This window comes from Hyperolius riggenbachi, chromosome 9 (assembly GCF_040937935.1).
Source record: "Hyperolius riggenbachi isolate aHypRig1 chromosome 9, aHypRig1.pri, whole genome shotgun sequence".
NCBI classification, from domain to species: Eukaryota; Metazoa; Chordata; class Amphibia; order Anura; family Hyperoliidae; genus Hyperolius; species Hyperolius riggenbachi.
The window spans coordinates 237118317-237131286 of NC_090654.1; the positions used below are offsets into that span (position 1 = coordinate 237118317).

General features: G+C 43.0%; 1 protein-coding gene across 2 annotated transcripts in view; it reads left to right on the plus strand.

The window, feature by feature from the left end:
• Window positions 1–12970, plus strand: part of MAP4K5 (mitogen-activated protein kinase kinase kinase kinase 5) — a 220512-nt gene that overhangs the window by 136294 nt on the left and 71248 nt on the right. For both annotated transcript variants that reach the window (XM_068254176.1, XM_068254177.1), the window contains exons 7-10: window positions 1828–1870; window positions 5589–5661; window positions 8637–8768; window positions 11160–11222. In XM_068254176.1, coding sequence (XP_068110277.1) covers window positions 1828–1870; window positions 5589–5661; window positions 8637–8768; window positions 11160–11222 — 311 coding nt within the window. The remainder of the gene's footprint in view (window positions 1–1827; window positions 1871–5588; window positions 5662–8636; window positions 8769–11159; window positions 11223–12970) is intronic.

Consider the following 12970-nt stretch of genomic DNA (forward strand, 5'->3'; position numbering starts at 1 on the left):
ATACAGAGGCTGGATCTGAATATACAGCCCAACCTCTGTTGCTATCCCAAACCCCCCTAAGGTCCCCCTGCACTCTGCAATCCCTCATAAATCACAGCCTCGCTGTGGACACACAGCGTGTCGCAGCGGGCTGTGTCTATCTCTATAGTGTCAGTCTGCTGCTCTCCCCGCCTCCTGCAGAACTCCGGTCTGATTGAAGGGAAGGGACGGGGGCAGGGACCGGAGCTCTGCAGGAGGCGGGGGAGCAGCCGAGACTGACACTACAGATGTAAACACAGCCAGCACAGCGAGGCTGTGATTTATGTCTGATTGCAGAGTGCAGGGGAACCTTAGGGGGATTTGGGAAAGCAACAGAGGCTGGGCTGTATAGGCAGATCCAGCCTCTGTATGCAGATAACATTCTTCAAACACCCTTTGGGTTCTCTTTAAAGGGCAACTGAAGTGTGAGGTATATGGAGGCTGCCATATTTATTTCCTTTTAAACAATACCAGTTGCCTGCCAGCCCTGCTGATCTATTTGGCTGCAGTAGTATCTGTATCACACCAGAAACAGGCATGCAGCTAATCTTGTCAGATCTGACAATATTGTCAGAAACACCTGATCTGCTGCATGCTTGTTCAGGGTCTATGGCTAAAAGTATTAGAGACAGAGGATCAGCAAAATTTGCATACAATCATTGCCAGAATTATTAGCAATTCATAGGCCATCACTGCTGGTGATATTGATCTCCCACTCATTCTTGGGTGGAGGCTCTTTGCCTTCTTGGAGGGATGGAGTTGCCAGCTGACACTCTGTCCGTCTCTATTATGACTCCAGAGGGGGACGTTAGTGTGCTGCCACATAACCTTACACTGGGTTTGTTCTAATGACTGGCTTCTAGGGCATTCTGTCTGGGAAGTTGCCATTCAGTGACATAACATTAATGTTAAAGGATTTATAAATTGTTTTAAAAAAAAATTCAACTGACAAGGGTCTTCAAAAAAGTAGTAAAATTATACCACGAGCATGCCAACTCAGCACCAGACTACCCCATGATTAATAATGCAGTTCTAATACATTACTGATTTTATGCTTCAGGAGGCATCTGATAACTCTCTGCCTACCATTTGTGCACATCACATGCAGAAGCGACATGGCTGCTTCCTGTAGGACTGAAAACTTTCTGCTTCCTGAGTTACAGATTGCACAGCAAGCTCCTGGTGAACCACAAAGCCTAAGAGTGTGTAAGGGGCTAAAAAAGGACCAAAAAGCCCTCTTACTAAAATGTTATGCAAAACAGACATTTACCTTGGTACACACTCCTAAGAGCTCTGGTTCACCATGAGCTAGCTGGGTAATCTGTGACTGGATTTTTCAGGCCCTACCCAATAGAGCCACATTAAAAATAAGAGGTTAGCCAGAAAACTGTTGCACCAGCAGGAGGCAGCCACAATACTGTAGATTATGACATTTGTAAACAATGTCTATGATCTCTTTATGGAAGCTAAGTCAGTAAGGACAAGTTTCCAGTAGCACCGTCCGTCTGTCTCAGAGAGAGATTCGGACAGGTTGTCCAGAATTCTGAAGCAGTGCCTCATAATTTTTTCACGTGTAGAAATTTGCGATCAGCCTGTTGAATTCAGTAGATTCCGGACCTGTATTCATGCGCGTAAATTCGGGCACTAGCAGTCCTAGTGGAAAGGGGCCCTTATGCTTTTATAACCAGATGACTGTTGTGGGTAATTTGAAGTTGATTTGACATATATTCACTTATGCTTTCTGGATGATGTATTCCATTTCTCCCAAAAGCTACAATATTATAATAAGGTGTTTTATTTCTCGTCCAGGGTGCCAACATACTACTCACTGACAACGGAGATGTCAAGCTAGGTAAAGTCAGTTATTTCTTTATATTGTTGTCCAATTTATGTTTCAAATTTCAATCCATCAAGAAAAAAATAAAATAAAAACTGTTTTGGAATGTCCAAGGGCCCCTTGGTCATTGTATGAATGTAGTAATAGTCTAAACAGTTACCAAAAAAGGAAAAAAATTGAAATCATTGAAGGTAACAATAGCTTTCCCCTATCCCCATCTCTAACGTTCTGTTCTGAATCCTTATTGCAATGTGTGATCGATAAAGCACTCTGTTCTTTGTTCTTTTTATAGGTTATATGTTGGCTTGCAAAACTGATCCCATAGGCCGGTTTCACACTGGGGACCGCACCGCACTGCCAAAAACAGGCTTTCTGGGATGATCACATTAGTACGTGGTAATCTCTGTTTGGCAGCCGGCCAAGCAGGAAGGGGCGCTTACTTCCTGTGGCCAAAGCGATGACGTGTGCGGAAGCGTATTGCTATAATATAATACGCTTACATGCATGCATTATGCGTAAAATATGTGGCAGGCATTTTAACACACATGTGGCCATAGACTTACATGACTGTCGATCCTGTGCAGGTCGATGCAGAACTGGGCGTTAACGTAGATTTGCCCTCGCGACGGCGATGCCGCAAAAACATCCCTTCTGTTGCACTTCCCAGTGTCCATATGAAAGTCCCCATAGTCTTTCATTTCCCTGCAGTGGGGTGCGGTAAAAATACCACAATGCACCGCCCCAGTGTGATGCTAGGTACACACTATGAGATTTTCTAGCAGATTTACTGCCATATCGATTATTTCCAAGATGTCCGATCTGATTTCAGATCGATTTCCGATAGGTGTGAGCAGAAACTAGTCGGAAATGATCGGAAAATGCTTGGAAATCGATTGAAAATCAGATTGGATATGTTGGAAATAAACGATCTGACATTAAATCTGCCAGAACATCTCATAGTGCGTACCTAGCATGAAAGGGCCCTAAGGCCTGTTTCCACTAGAGCAAATCTGCATGCGTTTCCTGCATGCAGATTCTCATAGACAATACAAGTGGATGGGACTGTTTCCACTTGTCAGGATTTCTGAGGGTTTTTCTATGCAGAAAAAATCGGCACGGCAGAGCCATCAGAATTCGCATACTGCTATGCGATTCGCATACAATGTATTTAATAGGAAATTCGCATGCGGTTTTGGTATGTGAATTTTCATGCGGATTCGCATATGATTTTGCATAGAAACAATGGAAAAGCACACAGGAACTGCAATGGTTAAATTCCCATACATAGTCATCTATGCGAAATCGTATGCGAATTGGCATACAACCGCATGTGAAATTTGCATCCGCATGCAAATTTTTTCCGCGGCGATTCCCACCGCACAAGTGGAAACAGGCCCTAAATGATTGTTACTGAACTGCACAGTTTATGATTGAGCTGACATTCTTATGCTTGCTGTTTGCCGATAGTAGCTTGCGGGTCTCTTTTATTACAGATATACTATTTACATTATTATATGCCAATGTTCACGTGATTATTATTATTATTATTTAGGATTTATATAGCGCCGACATTTTCCACAGCGCTGTACAAAGTATATTGTCTTGTCACTTTAACTGTCCCTCTGAGGGGCTCACAATCTAGTCCCTACCATAGTCCTATGTCTATGTATGTATTGTGTATCTATCGTAGTCTAGGGCCAATTTTTAGGGGGAAGCCAATTAACTTATCTGTATGTTTTTGGGATGTGGGAGGAAACCGGAGTACCCGGAGGAAACCCACACAGACACGGGGAGAACATACAAACTGCGGCAGCTATAAATGGTAGTTCAGGTGCCTAAGGTTTATAGCTGCTATTTACTGTTTATAGCTGCTATTTAGCCATTTATAGCCACTATTTACCATGTATAGTCGCTAATCGCGCCTTTTAACATTGTTGCCTTTAGCGGCAAAAATATTGGAGGTTAGGACGCGGGGGTCTTTAGTATTAGGAGTGTGTGTTGGGAGGGTGGTCCTCAGGGGGTTAAGGTGAGGCACCATAGGGGGGAGGAGGAGGGGCTAAGGTTAGGCGCCACCATGGAGGTCTTTAGGTTAGGCATCGGTAAAGAGAGGGTTCTGTGTTAGAGGTTAGGTTAGGTCATAGTAAAATATTGGTAAAAAGGACTGATATTTTACTTTTGTAATTAAATAGTAGAGTATCAGTAACTTTGCAGATACTCTGCTAGCGGCTATCTCCGGCACCCTATTTATATGCGGTCTAGTTGTCCCTTTAATATACCTTTCCCTGATTAGTCCGTTAAACCCCTCCCCCCTCATACCTTTTATTTGCACTACACTATATATTTTTTACTTTGATGTACCATTTTTACATTACTTTATTCTTATGTTGATTGGACCTAGGGGCTCTTGGACGTTCTAACTTGTAAGTTCTTGCAAATAATTCTAGCTTGCTGCAAACCTTGTTTTGATGTCTTTGCAAGATAAAATAAGAAGTAAAACTTGTGCTACCCCACTCACTTACCCGTATGGCCTTTCCACAATTCTTAGCCTGCGTAGGTGGGATGTGACAGACTATGTCCCTAATAGATGTGAGCGCACATACTGAGAGAGACAAGGCATTATAGCAGGGCTGGAGAAAGCATTTGAGAATCATTTTCAGGTTTTTGTAAAAAAAAAAAAAAAAATGTAATTTTTTTTTTTTAATACACACTACTCCCTATTGTACTGTATCAGAAACAGTAGTGCATCCATTCAGAATACATACCTGGCCTGAGTTTTAGATTTCTGAAGTGAAAAACTTCAGGCTCCCTGCACACTGCATGCGATTCTGATTCCGATTTTTAATCGTTTTTTACATCCGATTCTGATTTTTATTCGTTACTGCATGCTGTGTTTTTTCCTCCGTTTTTCTGTTGATTGCATTCAGGGAAAATCGGAATTGCAAATCGGAAACAGAATCGGAAAACGGATTTGCAGGTGTGCAGGGAGCCTCACACAGAGGTTTCCCAAGAGTGTAGAATGTAGTTGAGTATGTACTAGGGAAGCGCTTGGCTTGCTCTGTCCCTGGTTGTGCCTCTCACCAAACATGGCCACATCAGATTACTATTTGTTTTATTATTTACAGTATATAGCGCCAACATCTTCTGTAGCGCTGTAGAGTACATCGCAAATTGTGAGGAGCATATGGGCTGATTCACACGGGCTTCTGCCGAGCGTTTAGACGCTAGTCGGGTCTCTACAATTGTTCTCCAGAGTTTACCACCTCTGAAAGCAACATGTTGCTTTCGAGACGAGACGCAATGCCGGGATCTACCGCCAGGCTGTCGTGAAAGCGTGCAAAAGCCAGCTCTAAACACTCCCATTCACTTGGATAGGGCGGCGAAAGATCGCAAAAAACGCTTTGTCCGAAACGCTGTGTTAAACGCCGCAAAAATGCCAGTGTGAACCAGCCTTTACTACATAAGAAGTTCAAAATTCTGTACAATCAGAGCATCCAGCAATACAAGTACATACTTAAATACATACATGCTCTGTTAATGTGTGGTTTGAGACATCAACAATATTGGGCCATGTTCATATGATGAGTTAAAGCAGAATAAGAAACACTAGGACTGGACTTGTGAGCTTAAAATCAGATACAAAATGGTTGCTTACATTTCATCATAAAGTCCTGATATACTGTAGTTCTGTGTGGACATTCTTTTTCAATTACGTTTTTTTGCTTCATTTTCACAGCGGACTTTGGTGTTGCAGCCAAGATAACTGCAACAATTGCCAAAAGAAAATCTTTTATTGGGACACCGTACTGGTAAGGAGTGCTACATCTGTGTCATCACATGTACTTGTGTCTGAAGGGGGAACAAATCACCTAACGGCCGGTCTGATTATTTCATTTTAAAGAGCAACTTTAACCAATGATTAAACTTCATCCCAATCAGTAGCTGATACCCCCTTTCCCCCCAGAAATCTTTACCTTTTCTCCAATAGATCATCAGGTGAGTCTGTACGGCTGATATTGTGGTGAAACCCCTCCTACAGTGTGATGTCATGACCATGGTCTTGACCGTTTCCTGTCTCTGAACCTCATTGCCTTGTGGCAAATAAAGGCTTTTTTCAACTGCTAAGCAAGCATATGCCATAGCATATACCCTCTGTGCATAGATCTCCCAGTAAACAAACATTCCGTATAGATCACCTGCCAGAAATAAAGATGTCACACCCAGTGATAAATTCAGAATGTAAGTCAGGGAGTGGAAAGTTTTTTACCATGGGCAAACACTGACTAAATAATCTATAATGAATATTGTAATAAATAAGCCATTTTATTAATTATGTTATTTTCACTAAAGTTCCTCTTTAAGAGGATGCTGATGAGCAGTGTCTATACCAGGGCTAAGTAATGGCTCTTTTCTAGCTTGTGGGGAAGTGGTCAGCACACTTGCCTTGCTGCTCTAGAGTCTTAGCCCCCTTCCCCCCACCCCTTTCCTCTTGTTACTATGGTTTCCTCCACTGACCCAAAATCATACTAATAGGTTAATTGGCTTCCCTCAACTTGGTCTGAGAATGTGGTCTGGACTTTTTTGCGAGCAACTTAGAAGGCGATGGTCTTACGTACTCTCTTAAGCATTGTATAATATAAATACAAGAGAAGAAAAAACAATAACTGCTATTCTGTAAAGTCAAATTTCAGATCCTTTGAAAAGTGCAGCACACATATATCAGGGCTCTACAGTAATTTCTGTAATTTAAAGTCAACCTGAGAGTAAGGCCCCTTTTACACTTAATCAGTTGCTCTCAGTTATAACTGAAAGAAAAATGATTTTCAAAGTAATGCCCATGTTTTCTTATGACGCAGTTCACACTTAACGCGTTTTAACTTAAATCTTTTTCACAGTGCACTGCTATGGAAAACACACGTAGTAACGCATACTAACGCATTAAGTGTAAAAGGGCCTTAAAGGAATTCTGTAGGGGGGGTCGGGGGAAAATTAGTTGAACTTACCCGGGGCTTCTAACTGTCCACCGCAGATATCCTGTGCCCACGCAGCCACTCACCAATGCTCCGGCCCCGCCTCCGGTTCACTTCTGTAATTTCAGACTTTACAGTCTGAAAACCACTGCGCCTGCATTGCCATGTCCTCAATCCCGCTGATGTCACCAGGAGCGTACTGCGCAGGCCCAGTATGGTCTTTGTCTGCGCAGTACACTCCTGGTGACGTCAGCGGGATTGAGGACATGGCAATGCAGGCGCAGTGGTTTTCAGACTTCAAAGTCTGAAATTCCAGAAATGAACCAGGGGCAGGGCCAGAACATTGGGGAGTGGCTGCGCGGGCACAGGATGTCTGTGCGGGACCGTTAGAAGCCCCGGGTAAGTTCAACTAATCAGCCCCCATTCATGCTGATCCATCCCTCGCCATCCTTCCCCGCTGCCCCGTTCCTTTGCAATCTGGCTTGATAACTTAGCAAGTCGGGACTAACTGTGCATGCACGGTTTGGCTGCGCGCACCCCTTCACGCTCCCGTCGCTGGGAGAGTTCTGCGCCTGCGCAGTACTACTGAGTGAGCGAAGAATGCTCCCTACCGTAAGAGCGCAATGGGGGAGTGCGCAAGACCGCACTGCACCGACTGGCCAAATTACCGGGCCAGATTGCAGAAGAAATGGGCGGAGGACAGCGAGGGATGGATCAGCATAAATGGGGCTAGAGGAAGCTCCAGGAATGTATAAAACTGCTTTTTCCCTTCGTCTCAAGTACATTTTTATGTTAGTAAAAGTTATCTTTCCACTTCAATTTACAGCCAGTTGTACATTTCTAAAACTGATCAAAGGTTAAATTACTCTCTTTGGCTTTCTAGGGATCTGTATGCATTTTGTGGAGTACAGACTGCCTAGAAACCTCCCATCTTGCTCCAGCCTTGTAATGTGTTTGTACAGTACTCGGCCCCTGAACTTAAATTCTCCGGGCAACATTTTTGGGAGTGTGTATGCACTTTTAATGTGTGTTCCCTAAACATCAGGATCCTGGGGGTGATGAGACAAACAGCAAGTGATATATCAAAAACAATTATTGCCAGTATAATTGCTATGCTAGTAAGAAACTTAGCAGACAATAAAGCAACACTACTTGTATGACATTTTTTGCATAATACTTAGGCCGCAGTTCCATTTCTGTAAAGGCAACAGCTATCTGACATAATCCCATAAAGTGAAGTAAACTGTGCTTTAATTGGTCTTTGGAGCCCTCTCCAACAAATGGTACCCGAGGCAACTGCCTAAATTGCTTATGACAGCAATTGTCCCTCCTATAAAACTCCCTTTTAAAGGAAAGATATGTGTATTTACAATGTAAGTCCAAATGTGTAAGTACAATGCTAGTCCAAAATCTAGTCGTTAATAGTCAGATTTCTGCTACCTACTGTAAGTGACAGCAACATAGGAGAAAAGTAATTGATGGCTCATTTTACTCTGGAAGAAATGTACTACTTATTTGTATGTGTTTAAAATTTTAAGATTTTCATGACAGTTCCTCTTAAACAGTAGGCAGTCAATTGTTTCTCATGTTTCTTCAAGGGAGCAAAATTAATAATTACTTACAGAGGGCAGTTTGTTTTATGTTATTTTTTGACGTAGACGTGAGCATTTTTTTAAATATATCCATGTTGTGATTAGGCAGGGCATAACTTTTTTGTATTGTGATCTAGAGGCACAGCTTCAAAAATAGAAAGAATAATCTGTGTGAGCATAGCATGTAATGGCAGACATTTGACCATGATTTGTTTATCCCAGGATGGCCCCAGAGGTGGCAGCAGTGGAGAAGAACGGAGGCTACAACCAGCTCTGTGACATCTGGGCTGTCGGCATCACTGCAATAGAGTTGGCGGAACTACAGCCACCATTGTTTGATCTGCATCCAATGAGGTCTGTTATTACTAAAGCATTAGCAGTCTGCTGGCTTCAGTTTAACACTCTGCATGTGCTGAATGCCTTTTGTGGAGCTGCTTCATTATGGATTGTTGTTGCTAGCAGCATTTCTTTGTATATGACAGCTGGAAGCTGGCCTGTGCTGCTTATAGCAGTGAACCAGATGTCCACTGTCATTCTAAATCCGCCTTGTCTAGGTGTACAGCGATGTCTGCTGGACATTCAAGTCTTCTTAGATTTTCAGAGTTTTCAGTGCAGCCATACAGGATCTGTTATTTTCTATTAATATCTCCTTAAGGCATACATGTCAAACTTTGGCCCTTTGGCATTAAATTGGCTCTCAAGTTATACTGGAGGTGAAGCCCTAGAACACCAGGGAAGCCAATAAGGGTGAGGTAGAGGGAAAGCACTAAACACTAGGGAACTGTATAGGGGAGGGAGGACCACTAAACACCATGGAACTGTAAAGGGGGGCCATTTGACACAAAATAACTTTATAAGGGAGGAAGGTGGCCAGTAGACATTGAGGTTGGCCCGTGACTAGGTCCCAGTGTACAATTTTGGCCCACTTTGTATTTGAGTTTGACACCCCTGCCTTAAGGTGCCGTACATCAGGCATTAATCAACGATTCGATTATTATAATCGGATCGGATGAAAATCTGTGCTGCCAAAATTGGTCAAATGTATTGATTGGACTTGCTGCAAGATGTCGGGCTGACATACTCGATTGGGTGCACGGCAGTAACAGTGGGCCATATCGCAAGGGCCGGGACAGAACCCCTGGCACTATCCCTCCCAGTATAAAATGTGCCCCCTGGTGCATTATACTTTACCTGTCTGTCTGCAGCTAGCTTCATGCTACATCCTCAGTCCGCATACACATGTCTCATGTGGTTGGTGGCGTGATATGGACGCATGTGTGACAATACCGGGGGGCAGTGAGGCAGTGTATGCGGCATCCCAAGGTCAATTCCTGAGAGATATCAAGCTGAAATCGATCAGGATCCGGCCTGTGGTGTATGGGCAGCCAACAAATCTCTCTCTGATTAGATTTGATCAGAGAGAGGGGGGGGGGGGGGGTGGAGACACAGGAGAAGGGGGGGGTGGAGACAGGGGAAGGTGAGGGGGGGGGGGGGGAGCGGAGACACGGGGAAGGATCGGGGACAGAGCAGGAACTCAGGAGACACATGCAGGGAATCTCCGGTGATTCGTATCTGAGGGCGTTGCCTGCCTTTGCCGGGTACCTGCAGAAATGGACAGCTGAGCTGTAGTCCTAGTATTTATTCTCTTAAAGGACACCTGAAGTGAGAGATATGGAGACTGACATATTTAATTCAATACCAGTTTCCTAGCTGTCCTGCTGATCATTCAGCATCAGTAGTGTCTGAAGTCCTTTTCATAGTGGCACGTTGCGGAGCTGCGTTATAAAGTCTTATAACGCAGCTTACCGCACTGCAATGCTATGTTAATCCTATGAGACGTTCACATTGCGATGTTAAAGTCGCGTTGAAAAATGTTGCGTTGTGGTAACTCACTGCTTACAGTGCATTACCTCTAAATGCAGACACGTTGCGACTTTAACGTCGCATTAAACCGCACCGTCCCACTGTGAATGTGACCTGAATCTCACACCTGAAACAAGCATGTGCCTCCTCTGCATGCATGTTCAGGGTCTATGGCTAAAAGTATTAAGGCTAGGTGCACACTTAGCAGAAATGCTAGCATTGCGGAAAATGCTGTATTTTTGCCACTAATGGAAGGCTATGAGCCACAGGAAAAAATACATGTCCAAAAAGCATATGCGTTTTAATGGGTGCATTTTCTAAAACGCTGGTTTTGTTGCATGGTGTGCAAAAACTCAAGAAAAACGCACATAATGAAAGTTAATTGAAACGTATGCGTTTTTCATGTGTTTTTCTATGCAGTTTTGAAAAAAATTGTTTTGTGATGTATTTCCGCTTCCTGTTGTCTTCCTATTCATTTGCATAAAACGCAATTGAAAAACGCATGGAAACCACACATGCGTTTTGTATATGCGAACCGCAAATGCATTAAAACGCACGCAAAACGCTTGAAAAACACATCTGCAGTAAAAAAAAAAACACTAAAGCAAACGCACAAAAAACGCACACAACATAAAATGAAACCTGACATAAAACACAGCCTTTCATGTTATGTGTGCGCCTAGCCTAAAGGTAGATGATCAGCAGGACAGCCAAGCAAATTGCATTGTTTAAAAGCAAATGAATGTTACATTTTATGAAATGCTCGGTGATGTGCTTCTTTCATTCTGTACTACTCAGAACTATATTTTTAGCTTGCTACAAAATTTACAGAGAGCACATTTTTGCTTTTGTGTTTTAACTTCCCTTTATTTCACTCTATAGAGCTTTGTTTCTAATGTCAAAGAGCAACTTCCAGCCTCCCAAGCTGAAGGAGAAACTGAGATGGTGAGTTCACTATTCTGTTAAAGAGACACCGAGGGCCAAAATAAATACAATTTCTAATTTCCTCTTTACAGTTTGGCTATTTGTTCTTATTCCTTTTCAGTTGTAAAAATCTGCCTATTAATCTACACAGCATGTGGTTTTATATGTCTTCTAAACTCAGTTCTAGGCCAACATAGAAAATTGCTACTAAATCTGGTAATGTGCTCACTAGAAAGTGATTAAATGCATTCTGGCATACAGCGAGTAGAGGCACCCATTAGTCTTGTGCACAGGTCTCAAACTACAGTCCTTGAGAGCCATATCCACACCAGTGTTTAAAATGGACTGAGAAATGGAGAAATGTGTTCTGCTTGATGAAGCACACCTCTCCTGATTCAGTCCCATCAATTAATTTTAGCTGTGCCAAAAATGTGTTAGACCCTCAGCCTTTGAGGACTTGAGTTTGAAATCCCTGGTCTAGTGGTATCAGCCACAGGAGGAGTAATCTTACAAAGTAAGCTTGCTTATCCTTGTACTAGTTTATCCCCCCACCCCCAAAACAAAGATATTGAAAAAGTACAATTAAAGATATATAAGATATTGAAAGCAGTATCTAGCTGAACAGTTCAAATAAGCTTTAAATCGAACCCAAACTCTTGCACAGCACACAATTAAGAGTCTTGATTCCACATATAAGCCCTGTACACACGCTAGATTAAAGTCAGCTGGGGCGGCCGATGCTGACTGCTGATAATCCGGTGTATTTACAGTTTCGCCTAGCAAGCGATCCGCCAGGCGGATCAACCTGCTCAAGTGACGGCTGATACCTTTGCTGGCGCTGCTCGCCCCACCCACATGTGATGTCATATCGGCACAGCTCAGTTTGCCCTCCCATTACCGCATAGGAACAGAATGCATTGTCGGCTGTACAGCTGATTTCGCGTCTGTACAACCTCTTCCCGCTTGCCCATCAGAGGATATCAATCAAGAGTGTGATATGGCCTTTAGTTGCTGAAGAAATTCACTTCTCTGTGTTTGTTTGCCCAGATCAAAGTGTCTAATTAGTTCTTATCAGCAACTGTGAATAGACTACAGGAGAGCTCTGCCCATACCGTAAACACTGAAGCTTAACCCTTTCAGTGCTCCCTGCAAAAGTGAAACCAAATTAAAACTTCAGGATCTTTATTTAGGATTTCCATAAATTGTAATGAAGAAATGTTCTTTTTCCATAAAGGTTATACTGCTGTGCAGTGCAGACAGGAAGTTCTAAGCTTAGTTCCACTTTTAATGTAACTGCTTCAAAGCAGCATTCAGACTGGCACGGGCAGAGGCGCAGTATAAGTCATTCACATTTGTACTATATTGCAGACTGCTGTCAGTCTGCTGCTCACAGAAGGGCAAAAGCAGGATGATAACATTCATTGAGATCTACTGATCTGCACTGTCTACAACACTGGTATCAGCAAGAGTAATACATGAATCCTATCATGAGAGGCTAATATGCTGCAAAACTACAGTTGTGATATCTATGCACATTTAAGTTCCTTGTAGGAAATTGTCCTTTTTGACTCATCGTTTGAAAATGTTCATTAAAAACATTGAAACAGAAAACACAGGTAGCAGGCAGTTGGCTACCAGTGATTTTGTGGCTTCGTCCTCGGGTGGTACAGGGAGCCTTCTGTTTCTCTTTCTCCTCCCTTCTTTATAGGCCAGCTTAGTAGCTTGGTGTACATGAAAGGTCACTGCGTGACTCTAGAGCCTTGTCCAAA